The sequence below is a fragment of the Cryphonectria parasitica genome (genome assembly GCF_011745365.1).
Source record: "Cryphonectria parasitica EP155 unplaced genomic scaffold M406scaffold_8, whole genome shotgun sequence".
NCBI lineage: Eukaryota > Fungi > Ascomycota > Sordariomycetes > Diaporthales > Cryphonectriaceae > Cryphonectria > Cryphonectria parasitica.
Window position 1 is genome coordinate 2,847,446 of NW_024468916.1, and position 24,555 is coordinate 2,872,000.

At 53.2% G+C, this 24,555-nt stretch overlaps 8 protein-coding genes across 8 annotated transcripts; 5 read left to right on the top strand and 3 right to left on the bottom strand.

Moving 5' to 3' along the window:
- The first annotated feature begins 925 nt into the window (after positions 1-925).
- Positions 926-2,220, top strand: M406DRAFT_358152 (uncharacterized protein). The gene is made up of 2 exons (XM_040923811.1): positions 926-1,466; positions 1,562-2,220. Exons 1-2 carry the CDS (start codon positions 1,221-1,223, stop codon positions 2,057-2,059), a joined length of 744 nt encoding a protein of 247 aa, XP_040772916.1. The 5' UTR covers positions 926-1,220; the 3' UTR covers positions 2,060-2,220.
- Positions 2,221-5,257: 3,037 nt separating this feature from the next.
- Positions 5,258-7,389, top strand: M406DRAFT_65007 (uncharacterized protein; the record flags this gene model as incomplete). Its single annotated transcript, XM_040924911.1, has 2 exons — positions 5,258-6,326; positions 6,404-7,389. The coding sequence occupies 2 exons, from the start codon at positions 5,258-5,260 to the stop codon at positions 7,387-7,389; spliced, it is 2,055 nt and encodes a 684-aa protein (XP_040772917.1).
- A 2,673-nt stretch (positions 7,390-10,062) lies between these two features.
- Positions 10,063-11,183, top strand: M406DRAFT_324291 (uncharacterized protein). The gene has a single exon (XM_040919849.1). It carries the CDS (start codon positions 10,072-10,074, stop codon positions 10,975-10,977), a length of 906 nt encoding a protein of 301 aa, XP_040772918.1. The 5' UTR covers positions 10,063-10,071; the 3' UTR covers positions 10,978-11,183.
- A 25-nt stretch (positions 11,184-11,208) lies between these two features.
- M406DRAFT_74863 (uncharacterized protein) lies at positions 11,209-12,612 on the bottom strand (the record flags this gene model as incomplete). The annotated part of the gene is made up of 4 exons (XM_040925772.1): positions 11,209-11,540; positions 11,634-11,844; positions 11,984-12,035; positions 12,146-12,612. The coding sequence occupies 4 exons, from the start codon at positions 12,610-12,612 to the stop codon at positions 11,209-11,211; spliced, it is 1,062 nt and encodes a 353-aa protein (XP_040772919.1).
- A 2,044-nt stretch (positions 12,613-14,656) lies between these two features.
- M406DRAFT_342619 (uncharacterized protein) lies at positions 14,657-16,015 on the top strand (the record flags this gene model as incomplete). The annotated part of the gene is made up of 2 exons (XM_040921790.1): positions 14,657-14,870; positions 14,937-16,015. 2 exons carry the CDS (start codon positions 14,657-14,659, stop codon positions 16,013-16,015), a joined length of 1,293 nt encoding a protein of 430 aa, XP_040772920.1.
- Positions 16,016-16,325: 310 nt separating this feature from the next.
- Positions 16,326-18,814, bottom strand: M406DRAFT_95172 (uncharacterized protein; the record flags this gene model as incomplete). Its single annotated transcript, XM_040926292.1, has 7 exons — positions 16,326-16,813; positions 16,886-17,045; positions 17,135-17,687; positions 17,766-18,249; positions 18,323-18,345; positions 18,446-18,465; positions 18,531-18,814. 7 exons carry the CDS (start codon positions 18,812-18,814, stop codon positions 16,634-16,636), a joined length of 1,704 nt encoding a protein of 567 aa, XP_040772921.1. The 3' UTR covers positions 16,326-16,633.
- A 2,289-nt stretch (positions 18,815-21,103) lies between these two features.
- Positions 21,104-21,878, top strand: M406DRAFT_333989 (uncharacterized protein; the record flags this gene model as incomplete). The annotated part of the gene is made up of 4 exons (XM_040920889.1): positions 21,104-21,251; positions 21,333-21,383; positions 21,456-21,635; positions 21,712-21,878. The coding sequence occupies 4 exons, from the start codon at positions 21,104-21,106 to the stop codon at positions 21,876-21,878; spliced, it is 546 nt and encodes a 181-aa protein (XP_040772922.1).
- A 347-nt stretch (positions 21,879-22,225) lies between these two features.
- M406DRAFT_333990 (NAD(P)-binding protein) lies at positions 22,226-23,470 on the bottom strand (the record flags this gene model as incomplete). Its single annotated transcript, XM_040920890.1, has 3 exons — positions 22,226-22,693; positions 22,781-23,272; positions 23,384-23,470. The coding sequence occupies 3 exons, from the start codon at positions 23,468-23,470 to the stop codon at positions 22,226-22,228; spliced, it is 1,047 nt and encodes a 348-aa protein (XP_040772923.1).
- Between the last annotated feature and the right edge of the window lie 1,085 nt (positions 23,471-24,555).

Sequence of the window (24,555 nt, forward strand, 5' to 3'; positions counted from 1 at the left end):
CTGCCCCGCCCCGCCAATGATCTGTGCTAGAAGGGCCTCGTCGCTCAGGGTGTCCGTGCTGGATTTAGCCCTGTGAGAGACCCCGCCGCCGCCACCGCCATTGCTGGTCATGTTGTCCTGGGTACCGCTAGTTGGGCCTGCTGCTGCTGTTTCTGTACCTGCTGCACTGGCCTTCGCTTTCTGGTGCGCAATCAGGCGTTGCCTGTGGCCTAGGCTCCGTATATGACCTTCCCACAGGGCCTCGCTCTTGATACCCTCGCGGCAGACGCTGCAGGTTAACTTGCCCAGCTCGCTGTAAATGGCGTGCGGGTGCTCTATGCGCCGCGCGGCGCGCTGCTGCCGCAGGAGAGAGCGAGCGTCGGCCATCGTCGGCTTGTAGGAGCAGGAGGAGGAGGACGATGCTACCGCAGGGAGGTGCGAGGAGTTGGCGGCATGAGAGCGGTGTCTGCCAGATGTCGAGGTAATTCGGCCTGGAAGGGGGGTATGCTTTGTGATTCCGTAAATATTTAACTTCTCCTTTTCGTGCAGGAGTTGCTGGCGCCACAGAGTCTTGAGGAATGGGGAGCTTGTTGGCTTCGCGTGTAACTTGATTGGGATCGACTTGAATCTGTCCTTGTTGACAACTCAACGCGAGCAGGCTAGCCACCATTCTTTCTTTGCCCAGCAGAGAAAGAGCCGTGGAATGCCCATAGGTAGCGCCACAACTGTCAATGAGTGGATACCACACCTGCAAACGGATAAGGTAGGGTCAGTGCTCCTCCGCATCAGCCACACGTAATACCTCCAAGCGGCAGGCATGTTGTTGAGCTAATGACATATTCTTTTCTGTATCATGGTAGTACATAGTAGGATTCCAATACCTTTCCTTGTACGTTTCAACACACCACGACCTCGATTCCTCCTTCGACTACCAACCGGCCCTATGATTTGATCTTGGCGTCTTCTTGGACGGAGTGATTGAAGTCTGTGTTTTGTTGGTCCTTGCAATCGCATAGGCTCAATTCCTACTCGTGCGGCGCATGGCGTGGTCACCTGGGAACTGATTACCTCCCGCCTGGGAAGGTCTCTTCTCTTGTTCCACCTGTGCCACAGCAACAACTCCAAACCTCGTTCAGACGACGACCTCCTACTCTGGGGTTCAAACCAATTCGACGTACCTCTCTTAAGAATACTGGCGTCCTCGAGAGAACAGACTGCGTGTGCGAGAGCACCGTGTTAACATGGCGGATCAGGCTCAGACTGCGGCCACCTTCCCGAACCCTCCAGACTTTCTCTGGCGTGGATTCACAACCGAGAATGTCGCGCGCTTCGAGGAGGCAAAGAAGACATGGGAGGAGGCGCATCCCGAGGCCGCTTCGTCCAAGACAGTCACACTGATCCCAGACTTACCAGAGGACCTCAGACAATTTCAGCCGCCTCCGGAACCCACGGACGGTCGATGGCGAATGCTTGGGGATCCTTGGCAGGTGAGCAAGCTCACATCTTGATGCGGGAGCGCGAGCGCTCATATCAGTGCAGAAGAGAGAGGGCAAGCAATGGTTGACATTTTGTTCTGTTCCAGCTGGAAGTGACTGTTCCCGACGTCGAGGAGTGGAATATTAGGCGTCTCGAACCCGCACCGCGCTCCGACACCACCTCCCTCCCTGCCGAAGACACAAACCGTGACCTCGCCCTAAATCTCAAGCGCCTCGCCAAGTCCGCCCTCCTCAACTTCCTCGAGTTCGCCGGCGTGGCGAGCGTCGACCCCGACGGCCTCTGGGAGAAGACCACCGACATTGAGCACATTCTGATTAATATGCACAGTGGCATCAATAAGTATCGGCCCCACCAAGCGCGAGAGAGCCTTATTCAGACCATGCAGAATCGTCTCGACCAATTACGTGCCGAGACAGCCGCGGTCAATGCGGTCACGGACAAGGCGAAGCGGGTGCTTGAAGGGCTCGGGAGCATCGATGCGCCTGGGGAGTCGCAAGAGCTGCAGGAGAAGGGCATTGTTGACGAGATAATACTGGCAGACGACGCTAGTGAGGTCTGGGAAGAGTCTACTTCTTTCAACTAGATGGCTATTTGGAGGCTGTTTGTGGCCATGGCGTGACGAGAACAATCTGCATCTAGATGTAGACGTGGACGATTCTTCGCAATTGGAAATTGTGGTTTCTAGGCGCATTACGGACATAGGATCATACCCCGGTGAAGTTGAATCAAATTGCATTTTCCTCCAACCCAGTTTTGCCATCGCATGCTTTGTGGTACTACAGTCGGAGGAGGTTTTATACTGAATGCCCGTATGACAGACTGCTACGGGCTCTCAGCTGAAACACTCCTGGCTCTTCTGTGAGAGAGTAGATGTAAACCTAAGCGTGCTCACTTTTCCATGTACGATGCTTATATCATTCTGTTTACCATCGGCAGAAGAAGTCTTCCCTTTAGGTGAACACCATGTTAGCTGCGAAACCGCCTGGCTACTGTTTCCGAGAGAGAATATTATGCAGTGACGCGGTTCATTGCCTCCTAATTAAAGTTTCTTTCGCAGTGGTACATCTATTCCTTGTCGGACATATGTACCTGAGCGCCTCCCTAGGTACTTATCCTTCAGCCTCTGAGTGACCACACTTGACTGTACTCCACATCGTTATGGCAGGGCTGACTTGCGCAATGAGCCATGTCTACAGGGCGGGAATTGGAAGATTCATTTGAAATGAGATCATTTGAGCAGAGTCAACGGAGGTTTGAGCTCCTCTAGTCTCTAGTCATCTTATAGGTAGGCGTCTAGCTTGTAGCGCTTGGGTAGGCCCCATCCATCTTCTAGAACTGGTCGTGTCACTGTACTCTCAGAGATTGTAGGCACAGCAATAGGAAGGAGCACCCACCAGGGTCAAGAGTGCTTACAAGAGGACCACCTCTCCCCGGCCAGCTTCCACTGACTAATACCATCAACAAACATCCTCTCTTCACCTCTTCTTGTTTCCCTTTTCCCCAGATATGAGTTGGGTGGACCAGTGATCTTATGTTCAGTATATCAATTGCTATACATAAAGCTTGCATTAAGTACGATTTCAGTCGTGATCATTGGCGAGGCGTCTACTACTACCCCGGCGGCCCCCTCTACACACGGGAACTTTAGTTGCTTGCTCTTGTGGGCAGCTCAAAGCTTGAACAGCCTTCTCCATCCGATGCTCAACGTCCTGACTCTGGCCAGCCGACCCTCGGGCCTGTAATAAAGCTTGCCGTGGCGGCTGCTCTTGTTGACCCCTCAATGCTGTATTACCATGGTACAATACTCACAGCTCGTCGATTTCTGATCAGGAATTTTTCCGCGAGTCCTAATTCGTGCTATCGGTTACACTATCGCTGACACCTCGCATGTCTCAGACTTCGATATCGAGACTACCACAGGCAGCCTCCTAGACGTACGGTCAGATTTTCCGACAACAATGCTGGTGCCGTGACGACCGGCCACCTCTCCGATGCAGTAGATTGAGATTTACCGTCAGTACCATGTCTCAATGACTATCTAGCAAGCGCCTTCGAGCTGAAGTCGAGGGCCAGCAGACAGACATTGCGAGACTCGAAGCCACGAGGTTGACCAGAATTGGGAGGGGAAAAATGTCACAGAGCATCGTGCCAGATGGCCCGACTTGGGGAAGATCGCCCTGCTCCAGGGCCAGATATGGACGATACAGCGTTGTGCTGTGTTGGCCGCCCGCATGTTCCTGCCGTCGTCGACCCTGCAGACCTCCCAAGCTTGACAGATCGAGAAACGATACGCACGTTGAGGATGTCGCTCCATTGGGCCCAAGATGTGTGTGTTCCTGAAACGTACGCGATCCTGGACCACTTTATGAGCTTCAAGATAACGATTACAAGTAAACTTGCAGCCCCTCCCTCCCTTCTCCTCGGCCCAGCATGCCGTGCTGTTGCTGCGGCTATAATCTGAGTCAGATATTTTGTTGCTAGTATGGCATTAGTGGCCCGAGTCAGACACATTCATTCCCAAAGGAGAAGCTTGAGAAAAGACGAGAAGACGAAAATGAAGCGCAAGTGTCAGCTTCAACTACCGACAAACTTTGTCTGTTGGATCGAGCCAGCCTGTGCTGCATACTACAGGGGGCAGTTGAGACGTCCTGTTGATGTTTCATATCTGTGATGTTGACTTCTAGGCAACCAACTTCTTTGGAAATCTTTCAGATATCACGGGTGTGAATCTTTGGGTTAGGACCAAATGGACAAGCCTCTCCTCAGTGAGGAGAATTGAGGCGATCCAAGGCAAGCCCCTCTTCCCCCTCTCTCTTCTCTCTGTCTCAAGCATCGCTTCTGTTATGTTCTCATGACCTGTGGTGAGAACCTGGGCTATCGACCACCTGATAACAAGGGTCTTTCGAGCTGAGGCTCTGAAAGCGGATCGCTTCGTGCATCGGGGCGGGCCCGAGCAAATCCTTCGAGGACCAGGCCCCCCCTCCACAGGCCCCCTTGATTTGTCGAGCCGAGCCACTTTATTGCTTGTTGGTTGTTAGTCCTGGTACTCACATCACCTGCCGAATGCTTCCTGAAGGCTGCGTATCCATGCGCTATACCGGAAAGTGGATGATGTTCAGCTCAAAAGAGATCGTCTCTCTTTCGTTTGGGTTTTGTTGGTGTGGAGGTTGGGTTGCTATGGGTGCGTTGTCTGCTTTCTGGGCGGTAAGCCGTCAATTTTGTTCGCTGTCTATCGCGGTTTTAGGAGCCCCCCCTTCCCTATTGGTGACCGCTATTTGATCTTCGGTATCGGATCTGTATGATCGTGATCCTTCGCCGCAGCTCAGCAGCTACCCTTCCCCATGCGCGGCTGCTGGCGCGCAATGGGCCCTGAGGTTAGAAGATTTCTTTCGCGATTTTCAGCTCCAACCTCAGCCTCGTCGGATCTTTTAAGGGGGACTGGCCAGTCACCCTGTGATTGTTTGCAGACCCAGCTCTGTCCTTCATTTCGTCCTTTGTAGGGTCTGATCGTAGCTTGACGGGTTCAAAACCAGAACAGCAGCTCTCTTCTGCGACACTGGTTGATAACACAATGTGCGTTTAAACGTCAAGACATATATGCTTCACCCCCTCCATCTTCATTATTAGATCCGACGAGCTCTCCTTTCCCTACATCATATCCTATTTATAATACTCACCTTTTCTGACCCTCTGTTCCCCTTGGCCACTGGTATTATTGACCACAATTCATAAATACTGAGGGGAAACGAAAAGAAGACCCCCCCTTTTTTTTTCTCTCAACATGGATTCATCAGACATCGTGGCCATTGTGGCCCTGATTGTCTCGGTCATCGCTCTGATCGGGACGATCCTCCAGCTTCTGCAGCAATACTTCTCCTCGGCTGAAGGTTACAAGAATTGTGGTCAACAGGTCATGGGCGACTGGTCCCTGACGAGGAAGAGGAGATTTCGCGTGACGGAGCTCCGCTTCGAGACCCAGTTCGAGACGCCTGTCATCTTCATGTGCCCGCCCGACAACACGAGGGGCCCTCTGGGTGCCAAGGGACCCAACACGCCGCTCTGGCACATCCAGGGCACGCCTGAGAGCGAGAGGGATACTAAGACCCCGTCCGTGGAGAAGGAGAACGCAGACAAGAACAAGCTTAGGGGTTCCAAGAAGCTCAATGAGGACGTACACACGGCAGACAACGAGCGCGCCAACTGGTACATCCTGCTGCAGGCGCTACACGCCATGGAGCGGGTCAGCCAGGGCTGGCAGGACGAGAAGCTGGCGGCTGACAAGACGGCCGTGGGTCCCAAACGCATAGGGGAGCTTCCGGAGCATGTCGCGCCCTGGCAGGAGCACTCGGTGGTGGCCGCCATCCAGCCTAAGCGCAAGAGCTGGGACGTCATGCCGTCCGAGATAAAGAAGCCGTACGCCACGACAGCCATGTGCCACATGATCGAGATGGCGGCTATGTTGGGCCTGCACTGGCGCGAGTTTGACCGGTCCCAGAACAAGTACCACGCCGAGGGCAACGGCTACCTGCTCACGGGCCACGAGGTGGACGACCTGGGCATCATGTTCACGTTCCAGATCTATGCGCAGAACGCATTTGGGCAGCACCGCATCATCCCCAACGAAGAGATCAAGCTGCTGGCTTTTGGCAACGTGTCGACTATCTACCGGCCTGTGCCTCCAGGCGGCACGGGCAAGATCCCTTATGACATCGAGGACCCTAAGAACACGGGCGTGCTCCAGTTTGGCAACACCACAGAGCTGGCGGAGTCCCTCACCCACTATGGCTGCAACTCTAAGACGACCAACTACTTTCGCGACGACAAGAAGAAGCATGGCCATCTCTTCCCTGGTGCGTTTTCAGATCGTCATGAGAAAGACCCCTGACTGGACTGACAACCCGATACTAACCCATATGTGTGTGTGCAGTTGTATTTGAGGTTCTAGGCATGGTGGCCAAATCCGTCTACATCCCCAACACATACTACCGTTTCCTTCCCAACCCGACGACTTTCAGCTGGAACCGCAAGAACTTCTCCTTGCGCAAACTTCTTCTCGAGTTCCACAGGTCCCTCAAGGAGGACGAAAACTTGTCGCCGCTGACAGAGCACCTCCAAGCGGTCCTGGATTGGAGCGATGAGCTGGCCGCGCATCTCAAGAACTGGCCCAACGAGGATGACTTCTCGCTGGTTCTGCTGAGCTGCCTGCACCGGTCCATCGAGCGGTGCGACAAGTACCTGGCCCCCGCTGACAACAAAGCCCGCGAGGCCAAGAGCAGGATGGTCAAGCTTGTGGTGCGCGAGCACGTCCAAGAGGTCATGAAGATGCTCAACGAGCCCACCACCAACCACACCAACACCAACACCAGCAGCACACATCCAGTATCCCCTCGTGCCCAGTCCCATCACGAGGACGAAGACTCGTCGTTGCTGTCGTCGTCCGCAGCGTTTGAAGACCTCAACTCGGCCGCGCCAGAGGTGCGCAACGCCAAGCTGATGGAGATCTACTTCACCACGGTGCTGCGCAACGTGATGGTGAACTGCCCCGAGGTGCTCAAGAAGCGCACTACCACCCCATACGTTCCTTCGGTGGCGTCGCGCACTGATCTGACCTCCATGGTGGGGGAGACAAACGCTGCCGACGACGACAGTAGCAGCAATACCGACGTGTCGCCTGCGGCGCGGTCACAGACGCTGACGCTGTCTGTGCCGGGAGGACCGGGGACGCCCGGGGTAGAGGTAAGCGACAAGGTGCGCAGGTTGCAGGAGAGGCACCAAGAGGAGACGGCGGATATATGGTGCACGCTTATGTTCCGTATGCTGTGCTGGTTGCTGCTGCATGACTTTCACAAGAAGGACGTGCAGATCAGCAAGAGTGAGCTGTACGGTAGCAGGCTGCCTGTATACATTGCATAAGGGTAAACCGCCTTTCCCAAGAAGATGATTGAAGAGGGAGCAGGGAGAAGAACATTAAATTTCGTACATTTGCACAGCATGGATGATTTGCGCGCATTGTATAAGTACTCGACGACATATCGTATGTATGTATGTATCATGATATATTGATATCAATGTACAACACAACTAATATAGTAATGACTCTATCCTCACTTAACGAGTCATCCATTCTCATCATTCAACAACAATCGTACATGAGGCACACCACCCAAGCATGAATAAGTCACAAACGGGCCCTGAGCGAGTCTCAAGTGGCAAATGCAAAGCCAATGTTTTCCAAAGGACGAATGTAATCTCATGGACAAAGACAGGAAGGCCGGTTGAGGTGGACACGACGATCGATCCTTGATGCAAGTCGGATTGAGTCCCGAGACACACCCTTCCAGGCTAGGGCGGAGCATCGTTCCGAGGGAAACTTTCCCGAGCGACTTTGACTGACCAACCTGTGACTAGAAGCAAGAGGTGGAGCTGGGCCTTTGCATGCATGATGAGTTGGCCTACTGCTGGGCGTTGGTTCCAGGGGGGATGGGGCTACAGGAAGAGCGGCAAGTGGGAAGAAGGGAAGGTGGTAAAGAGGGACAAGGTCTTCTGCAGGACTGCCTGAGAGGAAGAGAACGATGCCGCCTATCTGGGCCCCATTGGCCAAACTTTAGTGCCGTACATAACATAGTACAGTGTAAGCTGCTGCCCAAAGGCGGACCTGGGTTTGTACATTCTTTGGTTACGCACGTCACGATACTGGGTGGCGCCACAGGCTGCGCTTTTGCTGTGCTGGGAGGTGGGCCGTTTGCTGGCTGATCAGCGGTTAGGAAAGGGGAGTCATGATCCTCCACCGGAAGCGCTTGCAATTGGCGCCCTCGCCCTACGTGGTATGTTTGGTCAGGAATCGGGCGGGACCTTGTTTAGGGCCTGGGGGGCCCTGGGCTTGGGCCCGAAATGACCCCGCTCCCTTGCACCCTCCCAGCTGCCTCCCTCCCTAGTGATACCTAAGGCCGTGGTTTTGGTGTTGTTTGGTGGTGTAAGTGCTGAAGGGGCAACCAGAGCAACAATAACGCAACCGTCTTCCCACCTTCTTTTTAATTCTCGTCCAGCTCGGAAGACTGTCGAAAACTCACTCAGAACCTGTATTTCTTTTTGTTTTCTTTGTTATCATCATTGATCATTCTTGCAAGGTCAGTGGTTGGAGCCATTCCACATCTTGAAACCGAGGCGACTTTTGACCGCCTCTATTCCGTCATAGTCGGGCGTCCACTTAGGTCAGCATTAAGTCGTGCAGTGCAAGCAGCCGAGACACGCACATGTCAAGCCCCAGGGGCTTCGATTTATATCTCGAGCTCGTCTTCTGCGTCCACTCGACCACCAACATCACCACCACCGCCCACCACACCTCTTGACTGCCTCTGAGCTCTGCGGCTGGTTCGTAGAAAGAGTTCATCGTCGTTGTCAAGATGCAACTCACAGAGACGGTCACCATCATCAACAAGTCGGGCAAGATTATCACAAACGTGAGTCTCCTTTTATCTAACCAATTCTCCAAGTCCATATCCTTCTTTAAGAGAAAGAGAAAAGAGTGAGAAGAGTCGCCGTCCCTTCAATGGTCATCCTGCCCCACCAGGGATCAGAAAGATTGGTCATGAGACTGTCATATCATACAGGATGCATATCATGCGCTGACAGCATCGCTCTTTCATCGTACTCCAACAGGGCAAGCATGTCGTCAACATCTTCAAGGAAGCCAAGGCAGCCTACCAGGACAAGAAAGCTGCCATAAAGGCTGAGCGTGCTGCTGCTGCTGCTGCTGCTGCTGCTAGTGGTGGTGGTTCCGTCGCCGACGAACCACGTCCTGGCATCCGCAAGGCGCACACGTTCGACGTCAGGTCTCGAGGCCCCGACCTGCACGACGACTATTACTACCCCGCCGCCGACGAGTACGACGACCACGTCTACGATGTCCCTCGAACCGAGTACACCCACTCGCGGTACCTGGAGGACGACTCACATTCTCGCCACCAAGGCCGCAGGCGGTCTTTCGGTGACGATGAGGGAGCGTCCCAGGCGAGCTCGAGGAGGAGCCACGCCACACACAGGTCGAAGAGGTCGCATGCCACGTCCAGGCACGACGGGACCATCGTCTCGAGGAGGACGGCGGTAACGACGGCGCTGACCGAAAGCAACCTGCGCACGCTCACCGAGGTGTCGGCTACGACACCAACGCAGGTTCCGCGATCGTACCGCCCGCCCTACGCCGAGAGCTCCCCTCGCGATATGGCCCTAAGCAGGCCCTCCCTCGTCCATGCAGCCACTGCCCCTCACCTCGGCGCCGCGGCCGCCACAGGTTCTGACCTTAGCCTCGTTGGGGACACGACAGGAAAGAAAAAGAAGAAGAAGGAGATCGACATGAACCTGGCCTACGGCAACGTCCCGCCAGACCTAGCTTCGCGCACCGATCTGGGCCCAGCCACGCCGGCAGAGGAGGCAGATGCGGCGCGGCGCGAGGAGGCCAAGAAGGAGGAGGAGGCGCGGAAGTTGATGGGTCGCATCGACACCCTGCTAGACGAGGCCGAGTGCGTGCAGCACACGGCGTCCTCGATGATCGACCACCTGCAGCGCAAGCCCGAGGCCGCGGCCGCCGTCGCACTGATGCTGGCTGAGCTGAGCACCCTACTCCGCACCGTCAGCCCGGGGTTCCTCGCCGTCGTTCGCGGTGGATCCCCTGCCGTCTTTGCTCTGCTGGCCAGCCCGCAGTTTCTCGTCGGTGTCGGTGTTGCTGTGGGCGTCACTGTTGTCTGCTTTGGCGGCTGGAAGATCGTCAAGCGCATCAAGGAGGCCAAGGCCATCGCTGCAGGCCGAGAGGCGAGTGCGCAGGCCTTTGCGGCGAATCAACAGTATCAACAGCAGCAGCAGCAGCAGTGGGTACCACCGCCGCCGACGCCGTCACAACATGCCTTCGAAGCCGGTGCCGCGTATGGTCCGCCTGGCCCGGGCAGCTACGACGACGCGCTCGTCCTCGACGAGGAGCTCAGCACCATCGAGTCCTGGCGCAGGGGAATAACGCCGTGCGGCGACGATGGGGAGGAAATAGACGAGAGCGTGGACCTCGAGCTCATCACCCCCGAGGCTGCCCGGTCCGTCCGTGGCGATGCCATGTCTATCCGCACCAGCCGGACACACCGCTCGCATAAGTCGCACCGCAGCCACCGTAGCCACCGCAGCCATAGGCCGGGCAATGCGGACGAACAACAAGAGGAAGACGAGGAGGAGATCGAGATACCTATTCGGACGAGCAGCAGAGCTCACACCAGCAGGACCGGCGATGGCGCCGCGAGCGAGGCGGGCAGCGAGAGGAGCAGGCGGACCTCGAGGTCCAAAATGACTGTCAAGTCGCACGTGAAGGCCATCGAGGACGGGAGTCGCCAGGCGGATAATACTCTGGAGGCGGTGCTGCGGCCCAAGGAGAAGAGATCGACAATGCTCAAGACGCTGTTCAAGAAGAAGAAGGAGAGGGAGGATGAGGCTAGGGAGGTTGCTGTCTCGGTGATGGCATGATGAGGTTTGGAGTGAATTTCTTTTCTATCTTTTTCTTATGGGAATTCTTTACAAACGCATTAATGGACACGGCAGCAACAACATCAAGAATAACGCAACAAACAACATCGGATTGATATTTAGAGGTACACACCACGAGTTTCACGACATAATGAAAGATCGCGATTGGATTTAGCTTCGAATTATGAGAAAGTATTTTCCATGTCATTATTCCTGTCCTTCTCTCTTCTGCTACTGCTTCCTCGCCTTTTTTGACTGGACTGTCAAGTCATTGATGTTATCAAAGATGGTACAGTCACTATCATCCTCGCACATGGTGGTCCGTCCCAGATTCTTAGTCACAGGTCCCGTCGGGCCCGACGTGTACAGGCACTCGCCAAACAGGCAGTACTGCCCGTCATCGCCGTCCGCGTACTGCTCGTCGCCCCAGTAGCCCTCCCACGACAGCCAGGAGGCGTCCTCGTCGGCTTCCTCGGTTGCGCCGGTGGAGTTGCCGCTGGCGGTGGTGAAGGTGTTGGTGGTGGTGTCGTACCAGTAGCCGCGGTAGTTTTGGGTCATGTCCCCTTTTTGATATGTAAATAAATAGGGATATAGATATATACATAACATATTGTACAACCATAAGGAAGTAGAAAAAAAAACCAAAAAAAACTTACAGGCATAGCCAGCATCTGTAACATCCGTCACAATACCCAGGGCGATGGTGTAGTCTTGCGAGCCGGCAGTGGCGTAGTTGGCGTGGCTCCCGTTGGCGATGTAGGTGATGGGCCGGTCGCCGGTGAAGTCCATCACGTCCCAGTAGTAGGCGGACCCGGCTGAGTGTTCTGAGAGGTAGATTGCGTAGGGTTCGCTGTCTATGAAGCGGATCTGAGTGATTGTCAGTAGACAAAGAAAAAGAAAGAGAGAAAGAAAAAAAAAGGAGGGAAAAGGAAATGGAAAAAGAAAATAGTCCAAGCTTGAGTAGTCGTTGACAGGAGAGGAGAGGGGGGCGGGGAGAGGAACTCACCATGGCGTGTTCCCAGTCACCGACGTGAAGATCGAATTCAATGTCAAGGACACTGGACGCATGGTTCATATAGCACGTCAGCGAATGGATTATTGGATCTCATCTTGTTCTCCTTTTCAACCCAGTTTTCCCTCCTCTCCATACTAGTAGAACGCAACTTACGGTCTGCCATAATTATAACTATAAAAATAAAAATAAAACACATCTGTGGTACTGGCGTTCTTCTCCGCCGCGATGATCAAGCCCGGGGCAGCACTATACCCAACCGCGTCCGGGATGCCATAGTCCGACAGCAGCCAGGCCGGGTCATCGGCGATGTTGTCGGCCGAGGTCAGGTACACGTCGCTGGCGTAGCTGTCCAGCGTGTCGACAGTGACAGAGCCGACGGCGCCCAGGGCGACGTAGTTCTCCTCGGGGATGGTGTTGTTCAGGTGCACGGTGATGTCGGAGGGGAAGGTCCCCTCGGCGCTGTAGAGGTAGGACCAGGGGGCGTAGGTGATGGCGTAGTCGGGAAGGGCCTCGCGCTTTTGTAGAGTTCTCCTCTTCTGACCCGGGGCTGCGCTGGTCAGGCTTGGTTGGAGGAGGAGGGAGGAGAGGTGAAGGAGGACGGTGCCAGTGTTGAGCTTCATGATGGCCTATTTTGTGTGAAATCTTGTTCCTTGTACTTTCACTAGCTGCGTTGCGAAGAGGGAGAAGGAGGATGATGATGATGAGGAGGAGGAGGAGGAGGAGGAGGAGGAGGAGGAGGAGGAGGAGGAGGAGCAACGACGTTATTAAAGTCTGTTAGAGCACGATGTTGGAGGAGCATTAGAGAGCTTCCCTTTGCATATATCATTATTCACATCTACAGCCAGGGGTTCCATTCCCGATCTTGCGATGCCATCAGTGGCGGGCATGGGGCTAAATGTGGTGTGCTAAAATGATATACTCCATCTGTGTGCGATGTAATTATACCGCACACATGCATATGCACATGTAGGCCCTGCTGCAGCAGAGACAATACAACCTTAATGTCGTAGTGCTTCGGTGCTACTGTCCCCATTCAGCTCTGCCATGATAATAGAGAGCACACCTGAAGAGGAGGGGGGGAGGGGTGACAGTGAATAAACGTCTGCCTGGCGCCATCAAACCCGCGTGGCTTGAGTTATTCGACATGCAATTGGACCTTGAAGAGGAACAGCAGGAGGAGGAGCCCCAGCTGAACTGCCGGCGATCCGTTCTGGAGTAGCAGTAGATGCCTTGCCTCATTTCCAGGGTGGAGGGGAATGGGGCTTGTTCTTCTCCCAGGTGAGCGGTTCGGGAAGGTCGACCCAGGTAGGTGCCATGATGAGGCCATGAGGCGGACAGAACCCGGATCAGATTTGCTGCATGTTTATCGCTAAGACGCTTCAGCAGGGAAATACGGCTTGGAAATAATTTGCCCAAATTCCGGCTTACTTGCCCAAAAGAGCATTTTGTTTCCTCATTATTCAAGGGTCTCTTTCCTTTCCTTTGACTGAGATACTCATGTACTTCATTTTGAACTGGTTTGAAATAGCCTCTATCTACTTGGGGGTTGACTCGCGCAGCCTGGACGCGCTGACCCTGATGGTAGCTTTGAGGCTTATACATTGCTTCTCTCAAAGGTGAGTGGGAGACTTGGGCTTTGAAAAAAAAGAATTTTCAAAGATCTCCATCAGGTGCTCATTTTATCTACCTGAGATGCAGTGCTGTGATGACTTAATCATGGCTGTTTGACCCGAAGCCGTAGAGCAAGTAGTATATGCCCTGCGAAAGTACATGGTATGCACCGTTGGGCATCGTCTGTATGTCAGATCCCTCGACCATGCGCCTTCTTCTCCCAGTTTGATATCATCGAGAAACAGAAAAGTAGGGAAACTTTCGAGCTTAAAACAAAACCCAGCAGCAAACAAGGTCATGTGTGCTGTGTAGGTTCATTCCTCAGCTCCAACCTTGAAGCCTGAATTCAGCAAAGGACTCTGAGCCCTAACCCTCAAAGCTATCCCCCTTTTCACTATGCTAAGTATGTCACAGCATGCTATCCACTACTTGAAAGGCGGGGTACATCTTCAAAATGCGGGGTAAATGTTTTACCACTCCAAGAACAGAGAAACCCTTCAAGAAATCACGAGTCCAATCAATACTTTTGAAAGGTCGACCCTGTAATCTGGGGAAAATCTGGGGTTGCTCTCGACCAAGCATCAGCCCATTTTCTCGACATCACCGCCCGATTTGCTGGTACGATCAGATCAGGGTGTCGTCCTGGTCCTTTTTTTGGTTTCAGGGTCTACTACGGAGCAGGAACGGAGATGCTCGGCGGGTGGCAGAAGTAGATACCGAAGCCTCGGCCGCGACGCGGATTTATAGCTGCGGAATAAAACACACATCACTTACACAGGAGCACACTGATTACGTTGACTTGAACGACCGCAATTCCGGGACGAATTTGTATATCTTAAGGGATCGTGTCGTCTTTGACTTGGAAACACCAGGTATCATTTCTGCTGGAGAAAGAAAGCATCTCTTTCCTGGCATAAACAAACCAAAAAGAGCTGCTACGCTAGCCTCACTCATAGATCACACCTTCCCACACATCATCGACCAGCAAGCAGCACCGCAAACCTGGCTACCTAAGTGAGGATATACGACTGGAACAACCACACAAAAAGAGCCATGACATCCGAGGCGGCGCAGGCCCTCCATGGCGGGGAGTATCGCCAGTTTCTGCCCGACCTGAGCATTCCTAGGTTTACCACGATGCAGAAGCAGGACGCTCACGTCTACGCCAAGGCCTTCAAGGAGGGCGGCCAGCCTCCATGGCTCCACGCTCTGTATATGCATTGGCTTGAGCTGCTCAAGGAGCCCTTCAAGGGCGTCACCACTGATGGTCTGTCTGCCTGCCTGTTGTCGTTACTGTTTTTTCTGGAACCTGTTATTGTTGACATTCGAGCAGGCAAGACAAGGCCAGATCTCTTCCAGCTCCAGGATGAGGGCGTGCCCGTCGCCGACATCGTCAGCGCCGCCAGCGCCGTCCTCGCCAGTCTCACGCCCGAGCAGACAGCCCGCGTCAAGTATCACATCGACGACCCGCAGTGGCGGACGTGGAGCAACCCCGAGTTCCTGCTGAGCGACAAGGGCATCCGCCTGGACGAGATCAGCCCAGACCTGCGGGACAAGGTTCTGGCCGTGCTCCAGGCCACGCTGTCGCCCGAGGGCTACCAGAAGGCCATCGGCGCCATGCGTGTTAACGGCTTCCTGGGCGAGCTCGTCAAGTCTCCTGCCGTCATGAACGAGTTCAGCTACAACTTTGTCCTCTTCGGCGAGCCCTCGTCCGACCGGCCCTGGGGGTTCTCCTTCTACGGCCACCACCTGTGCCTCAACGTGTTTCTCTACAAGTCCCAGATTGTCATCTCCCCCTGGTTCACCGGCGCCGAGCCCAACCTCATCGATGAGGGCAGCTACAAGGGCACCCGCATCCTCGAGACCGAGGAGAAGCTGGGCCTCCAGCTGATGCAGGCCCTGCCCGCCGAGAAGCAGGCCAAGGCCCAGATCTACAAGCTCATGCGCGACCCGGAGATGCCCCACGGCCGCTGGAACCACGACGACCAGCGCCATGTCTGCGGTGCATACCGCGATAACCGCGTCGTCCCTTATGAGGGCATCCTGGTCTCCGAGATGTCGAGCGAGCAGCAAGATCTCGTCCTGGGGATCTTGGACCAGTACCTCCTCTACCTCCCCGCGCAGGCCAAGAAGGTCAGGCTGGATAACATCAAGTCTTGGTTCCACGAGACCTACTTTTGCTGGATCGGCGGCTACACCGACGCCGACCCCTTCTACTACCGCATCCAGAGCCCAGTGGTCATTGTTGAGTTCGACCACCACTCGGGCGTCTTCCTGACCAACAAGGAGCCGGCCAAGTTTCACATCCATACTCTACTGAGGACGCCGAATGGCGGCGACTATGGCGTGGCGCTGAGGCCGCTGATCCCAGGGGTTGAGCAGGGCTTCATCTGGCCGGGGGAAAGGGATTAGCATGTAGGCTAGCGATGTTAAAAATTTTGGAAAGCATGGAAATCATGGATTATTACTGGGTTTAGAGAAGAATCCGTTTGAAGTCACTATTAGATCGTGGCAAATGTTCTAGCAAAATGAGATCCCATGGCCTGATTCGGAATTGTTCTTTGTGAAGATCTCCTTAGCAAATCATGTGAACACACACACACACACACACACACATACAGAGAGAGGGGAAGGGGGAGAGAGAGAAAGAAAAAAAAAAAAAAAAAGAGAGAGAGAGAGAGAAAGGCCAATGAATATGTCACCGATTGTGAAGAAAACACTTATGAACGATCTTTGCTGTTTCTTTTGTTTGCTTTTTGTTTTAGCAATATTCGTATCTATTATATTACGAGCCATAGTTCACACTCCTAGTTCCTAGACGCCATTCACACTATTTATACGAGTTTTCTCGGTTATTTTGTTTCGCAAACCCACACAAGTGCCATCGAATCGTTTCGTAAATAGACATGACCAAGAAAACCACACAAAAAATATAGTGCCCCGAATATGTACAACAGAAAAAGGGGCTTTGCAGGCCGCATAGCCGGGGCAGGGGCAATGTTCTCTTCTCTCTCCGTTTGAGAGGGAGTTTTATATGCCCGAATCGTCCTGCACGAGGGCGACCTTGTTGGCGTAGTCATTCCAGGCGCTGCAGGTGCTGTTCATAAGGTCGGCGTCGATCAGGTCGACTATCTCGGACTCGCGCTCGACCATCTGCACGGCCAGGCCCTCGGATGTGTGCCAGGCGATGTGGCAGTGGGTGAGCCAGACCTGTGAAAGCACCAAGAAAGTCAGAATTCTGAAATAGAAGTAGAAGTATGGCGGAGACAGGAGGGAACTTACACCAGGGTTGTCAGTAATGAATGCAATGACCGTCCATCCGCTTGCCGGCAGCATGGTAACATCGCGACGAGGCACGTTGACGGTGGAGAGGTTGGCGGTGGCGGAATCAAAAGTGCCGGTTCCGGCGCCCAGAACCCAGAAGTCGTGGCCGTGCATATGCCTGCATGATCAGTCCAAGGTTAGTTTCCGAGATCCATCTTCCATGGGACGTGAGTTTATGCTAGTGCTCTCCAGGGGGGAAAAACTGACATAGGATGGGTGACACCCATGGTGGTCTGCACAATCCAGTAGACCCACTCATTGGCCTGAGGCAGCTGGATCACGTTCTGGCTCTCACCCCACGTGTTGTTTCCGTCGTAGACCTGCTGGATGCTGGGATAGCCCCACTCGTTGATGAAGGTGGTGTTACCCATGGCCCAGTCGACACGTCCAGCCAGCTGCTCGACAGCGACAGCGAAGTTATCCGTGACATCTGCGGATCCGCCCGCCGGGATGGCCAGATAGGGAACCAGGCTGGCTGCGGGCTCGTCAACACATTCGTCCACGGAGGCGTCAGCAGTCGCGGTTGAGGTCGGGTCGGCGGTGCTGTTGGCGGCGTCGCTGTAGCGGATGATGGCCTTGATGTTGTCTGGGTTGTCGTTGTCGGAGCAGGCGAGCTGGGCGATGGCGCGCATCCAGTAGTTGTCGGACGGGGCGTCAGCAGTCACAATCACATCGTAGCGCTGGCCAATGCCGATGTTCACGACGTCGGTTGTGTAGGGCTGGATGGGGACGAAGTCGCTTGCGATCACCTCCATGGTGTCTAGAGAGAGGTTGCGGTGTTAGATCGGTCTTTCATCGGAAGTGGAGGGGGAGAAAAGAGGGGGCAAAAAGGACTGACGGTTGTCGATGGTGAACTTAAAGTGCGTATCAGCAGCAGTGTTGACCAGGCGCAGGCGGTAACGCTGCCCAGAGGTGAATTCCATCTCGTAGCGAGACCCAACGGTGCTGTTGTCCTCGAGCGTGTAGACGTTCATGCCGTTGATGAGACCGTTGGCCATGGTGGGCGGGCCAGTAACGGCCGACTGGAGCACCAGGTTGTCTGCGGTGTCGTGGTCCCAGTCCATCATGCTCACGACGCCCAGATCTTCGTCGTAGTTTGCCGTGGCTGGGCCATTGATCTGGATCCCACCGTAGACGCCGTCCCAGGCCTGCACGTAGAAGTGCGAGTGCCACCAGGAGGTGCCATACTGCAGCGCTCGCCAGGTGTAGGTGGTCGTGTCGCCGGGCGCAGTGGGACACTGCGTGATGGAGGCCACGCCGTCATTCTGGTTGGTGAAGTTTTGTCGGATTCCGTGAAAGTGAATGGAAGAGCCGTTGTTTTGCTGACGGAAGTTGTTAGTAACGGGAGATGGGGACTAAATGTAGTGATCATTCATTACTGAGAGAAGTACTCACCATTGAGTTGGTCACATGCACGACTATAGGGGTAGCACAAAGTTAGCAACTAGGAAACTAAGGTTTGGAGAAAGAGGCGCGGATCGTCCTAGTATCCTCTGTGGATACTACGTTGACACTCACCAACAGTATCACCCCAGTCACTGTATTTGTCTAAAGTTAGCTATGTCATACACCAAGATTAGGTAATTAGTGGTTTTGTACGTACGCAACAATGGTCGGGCCCGGGATACTTCCATTGACAGCCAAGACTATCTTCTCGACGCCATCTGGGGAAGCAGTGGTGTTGACGATATTAAACCAATACTCGCGGGTGACATTGGTAAAGGGGGCTTCGTCATAGTAGTTTGTGGAAAGATCATAGTCACCCCAGCAGCTGCGGTCATCTGCCGAGTTGACACATCTCTTAGAGAGCTGATGGGGCTCGACACTGGGAGCCGCCGTCACCAGAGACAGCGCAGGCAGGAGGGAGAGAAAGGCTCGAAGGGCCATAATGACGAGATGGTAATCTCTTGTCAAATAGGATATATAAGAAAAGGAAACGGGCTAGCCGGGTAGAGGGTGAATGTGAAGTAGAGAGGGATAAGTTGGATCTGAACGAGTGACCAAACAACGAGACTTCCCTGAAACGATTGAAAGGGAAGGGTGATGATGATGCTGAAGAAGGAAGACTTGATGCTATCATGAAAGAAGTCAACTCATCTGGCTCGAGGGGTTCCTGACTTTATCAATAATTTCGTCGATGATAGTCTCGGTGAGGTGCTCAGGGGGACTCATCACCAGCTCCAGACTATAGACGGCATCCTCTCGTTCGAGACGCAGGGGACTTCGCACAGAGCTTCTTGCCCCATTCTGATATCCTCAAGATGTGGAGTTGTCGCATGTTATCACACACACAAACACAATATTGACAAAGCGCAGGCAGTAGTCTCGGATGTACTCGGAAAAGTCGGCAGCAAAACAAGGCCGCTTGGAGACCAGAGTAGAAAAACAACTAGGAGTTGGTTGAGAGTAAAAATTCCTACGACAGGCCTTTGGTCTTCATCGTCAAAACCAAGTAGACAAACTGTTGCATCCACACATAAGATGATGTGGCTACCTCCGTGTGGCTTCAAGAAACGAAACGAAACCTCCCAAATGGGTCAACCGAGCCTGTGCTTTTCTCTACAACAGTTAAAAAAACCCTGGGCGATCCGTGCTCGCGTAACGGCTAATGCAAGGAAGAGTAGATCTACACGTTTTCCGGGGAATTTCTTTAGTATCCACATTACCGAATCCGTGGTGATCACCGCTCGAGACTACCAAAAGTTTGCTCGTGCGGCTCAAGAATACGATATCGTGGACAAGGGTGTAGCCGCAGGAGCCTCCAGAGGCCGCGTGGTCTGGAGATCGATGTAACTCTCGATACCGAGGAATTCTATGTGTGAATGTGAATGCACTGGTCATAGCCCCTGTATCGTCACAAAGAAACATTAACCGAGGGAGGACGTCACAACATACGATTCTGAAGGGGCATTGCATTCGATACCGATGCGAGTTTTCCCCTTGGATGTGTCTGTTCTCTGGGCCATGCGAGCTTTGTTGAGAGAAGAAGAAAATGATTGGATGCGAATTCATGAACCAGCGTCGTGATTGAAAGTCGGTGTGGAATGGGAGGCACCTTGTTGGTAATAAATGCTATATCCAGCCTCTTATTGCTCAATATTGACAATTTCCTCAATATGGACATTTTTATGGGGTATACAACCGCATCTTCTCAGCTATCCGAAAGCGAACAATATCATAGTAAGGCAAGTAATTATTGTCTATTCCGCAAAAGGGGGGCTCCGGCCCGACGACGTCTTTTCGGCCGATTGTATCTCGCCAATATAGTTTCGGGAGCAAGTTTCCGAGCCTTGGTTGGCTTAGTGATAGTCTCGGACCAATCCTCTCAATCCAGATTTGTTTCCATTGTCCTGGATACGCGAGGCATGCAGATACGAGAACTTAGTGCTCGGAACGGGGAGTTTCCATCGCAGCATACGCGTGTTTCGAAACATGTTTGTCTCGTTGGTCCACAGTACTGCGTTCCCCAGCATCATAGTGGACCATGCTTAACGGTACCTTTCTTTTTATCGTGGAGTCTCCGCTAACCTGCATAGCAGAGTGGAGAGGAGAAAAAGGAGCGCTGGCGATTAATCGTTAACCAGCTTGGCGAGCACGTATACTGTTACATATACCCCTGGATGTAACATTCCCTGTCTGTGCGCGTCCTCCACCCAGCCTTGGTGAGCAGAATATAACAGCTGCTACTGAGATTAGGGTATTCGGCATATTTTCAAGTCTAAACTGAAGCTTCCTGACCCTATAGTACGTACACCTACTAGTGGCTCATGACCCACTTACTGGGCCCTGTGTTTGGAGATCATGGCAAGCGACGATGATCACGGCGCACAGATGGGAAACCAACATCCCCTATTGATATGATAACCAGGGAAACAAGACTAGGACGCGTCAGCGGGAGCTCGTGCGGTTGATTCTGGATTGTTGAAACATTTTCGACAGCCGAGGATCTCTCGGAGTTAATCCAAGAAGACATATCTTTTTGCTTGTGTCAGAGATGCTCTTATACTCAAGGTCGCCTGTCAAAGGGCTATCATGATAGGTGATGGATATCACCAACACTTAGTCTCCCTGCTCTCTTTTCAAAAAGTCGTAAACTCTCGGCCTCTCGAATTCTCTTCATTCACTCGTTATCTTCTCTACACTCATTCTCTTTTTCACATTATTACCTTCATCACCATGTTCACCAACACACTCACTGCTCTCCTGGCATTTGCCGGTGCCGTGACAGCATATCCCAGTGCCAAGCGTGCCACCGACAATGAGGTCAGAATCTACGCCTATGGCACTGGCATCTCTGGCATGCAGATCTATCGTGGTACAGATGGTAAGTACAGTAACAGCGTGTTATACATCCTTGGTCTCGCTTATTTGACAAGTCGCACTAACCATACTTTGCACCGTTTAGGGATGGCATATATAGCCCCTGCCGAGACGGCGAACCTAACTGAATTGATCTGTGAGCATTCAACCTAGGACGCTTAAAAGCTTTTTAGCAACTTGGGGCTATACTAACAAGATGTTCCTATAGGGCAAACACCATCTGTCAGCAGCGAATGGAACGCCACCACGATGGAGAACGGCACTTCCACCACGGACAGCTCTGCCGCTTTCTACATCGTCACTGCCAGCAACTCCTATGTGCCATGCGGTTTCAAGTCCTCAAACACCACTGCCCCTACTGGCGCCACTATGACAGGATTCACGACATGTGAGTGTCTTAAAACAAAATATCCTTCCGAAGCCACCCCGGTCTAGAATCATTAAGCTGACACTAGGTTCTCTAGTTGGTTCCCAAATCGTGTGGGTCAACGGCAGCAACTATCAATCTCAGTTCTGGGCCAAGACCACCGACACTGACAATGTCTATACACTGAACTGGAATGTCGATGGAGCCAACCAGGCAGACAGTGTTCCTGTGACGGTCAAGACCGTCGCGCCGAGTTCCGCTTAAGATCTGGGGAGAATAGCGGAAACAAAGGAGGGAAAGATGATAAGAAGACTCGTAAACATCGCATTTCTTCTTCCGTTGCGTTCTAATTAGTGTTCTTGTGTATATACAGCTGAAACGATACGATGGTCTGGTGCGAAAGTTTTTTGAAATTACGGGCGTCGCGTCAATAGTTGTTCAGGTGCGACGAGGCTATTTTCAGGCACCCGGTTGATTCGGAAGTAAAAGGCCTGTCAGGTTTGCAAATTCAATTTTGTTCGATGCGGAGGGAAATAAAAATAAAAAATAGACTTGGCAGCATTGCCATTTCTACATCTTTTTGTGGCGCATGCACAGCGCTTGGGACCGCCTCAGCGATCCCCGATAACACTGGTGATTCCCGGCTGAATGTCTTCCAAGACGCCCTCCAGCTCTTCATAGACCCTGGATTGGAGGTTTTGCCCTTCTGCACTGACAACAAGCTTGCTGGGCGTGCGGACGACGCAGCTATCCATGTACTGCCCGTGACTTTCCCGCCCTGCCGCGGCCGCGGCCATCACCGTGCGGGAACCCATCTCTGCCGTTCTTCCGAGGAGGCGAAGGGTACATCTCACAATGTAGTTCAGGGGAAACGTGTTGTGACGGAACAATTCCGTCCTGCAGAAGCCCGGGTTGATGCAGTTCAGGACAACAGGGTCGTTCGGAGCCATTCTGGCGGCCATTTCTCTCACAATCCAGATGGACAACAGTTTGGACGTGTTGTATCGATCCTCGTTCATATTTTCCTTCCCCTTGAAAGCCTCCAGACCTTTTAGCTCCTCCCTTTCCCGAAATCTCGCCTGCATCTCGGGGCGTTAGTAACCGGCCCATGATTGGCCCGTGAGGCCGAAATCCAGACGCCCCTGGAACAGCAAGTGATGACGTACAAACATGTGCGAATCCGAAGAAACGATGACAACTTTCGTTTCCACATTGAACCTCACCGCCGTCCGTCTCATAAGCGGCAGCAACAGGAGAACCATCAAGAACGTCGACACGACGTTGATAGCAATAGTGCTCTCGAAACCCCCATCGGCTTCGACATACGTGCCGATGGCGATGCCTGCATTGCCCACGACGACGTCCAGGCGATCGAGCTCCGCATCCGCCCGGCGGCAAAACTCCTTTACGCTCTGGAAGCTGGCGAGGTCGACCTGCCAGACTTCGACAGCACCACCCTGCTTAGACGACGGCGAGGAGGTCTCAACGTCTGCCTGTGCGGCTCGGCCTTTTTCGACGTCACGACAGGCGAGGATCACTCTTTTCGCGCCGAGGCGGTAGAAATGACGGGCAGCTTCTCTCCCTAGCCCCACGTTGCCGCCGGTGATGAGCACTGTCTTGCCGTCATAGCTCGTGGTTGGATAGGGAAGCGATCTGAGCTGTGTTTTAAGGAAGTGGAGAGGATACCATAAGGGCCTACACTTGTTTTGTTAGCTTGGCTGTGATCTAGAGTCTAGACGCCGATCTGCGTCTTTGGTCTTGTTGGGGACGGGGATCATATGTGCTTGCATGTTGAAGTAGCCCGCGTCGGTCAGCCATGAGAAGCTGTGTCTCGCAGTCGGTGGTGAGCTCGCCATGGGTCTCTCACTCAAGTGTGGTGTTGGATATAGTCACCAAAATGTCTGAAGAATGAATCTGTGAGTTAAAGCAGGTTCAAGAAGGCAACGGCGTTGAATAAGGTGGCCGGTTGTGGTGAAACACTTGTAGCTTCAAGTTAGGATCCGCAGTCTAAATCGTGCCCCTGCTTGTTATCCACTCTCTAGTTCGGAGCCATTGTGCGTTTCTACACTAAAGAACGTCACAGGGTAATTAATTGTTTACCACTTGGTTGTTAAAGTTGACAATGGAAACCACGGTACATGGTAGGTTCATAAGGAGGACAGGAGAGAGACGAAGAAGAAGACGAAAAAAGATGTGCAATGCTCCCTGGTAGCCAAAGGGGGGTTGAGAGTCCCAAAGGTTTTGAGCGTGTTAACTGTTCATACTATTCCGTCATTACAATTATTATATGCCACTACGGAAACACCACCACGCTTGTTTCTCCCTTGCCGTTTATCTCTTGACGACTTTGTCTGTTGTTTTCCTTCCCGGCCTGCGTCTCAAGCGTTGACATCAACTGCACTGCTAGCCTTTTTTGTTTATCCCTTTCTCTCAACATCTTCACAGAATTTAGGTCTAGTCATGGTTCGAAGACAGTCGATGGTCTTCTACCCAAGCCTTTCTCGCAAGGTTTGTAGGTCAGGCTGCGATGCTGACAAGGTTGATCGCCCAGGACATTTTTACCCTTTCCATCTACCGCCTAATTTGTTCCCTTGCCCTCCCCCCACCGTGACCCTAGGTGTAGAAATAGCCAAAAACTGCGATGCCGATCATCACGATGGAGACCCATTGCAGGATCATCTCGTTTTCCGTCTCCTTCATGCCTTTGGTGACGGTGGCCTCCCAGGCGGCGTCGGGGCTGGACTTTTCCGCTTCGGAGATCTCAGCGCTGCTTTTGGTCTTGTTCTTGGGGGCGGCCATGTTTGTTTTTGCGGTGTGGTGTGACGTGTTTGGTCCTGGTTGAGGAGTCTAAGAGGTTGTGGTTGTATCTGCTGGTTTATTCTGGTACGTAATATATGACGGATGGTGTTTTTAATAAGGTGTTGAGCCGTGGATGAGAAGG

Excerpts from the sequence above, each read along its gene's own strand:
- M406DRAFT_358152 (XM_040923811.1), top strand. The coding sequence starts at position 1,221 with ATGGCGGATCAGGCTCAGACTGCGGCCACCTTCCCGAACCCTCCAGAC. Across the intron at positions 1,467-1,561 it reads TGCTTGGGGATCCTTGGCAG|CTGGAAGTGACTGTTCCCGA; the intron begins GTGAGCAAGCTC and ends GTTCTGTTCCAG.
- M406DRAFT_324291 (XM_040919849.1), top strand. The coding sequence starts at position 10,072 with ATGCTGGCTGAGCTGAGCACCCTACTCCGCACCGTCAGCCCGGGGTTC.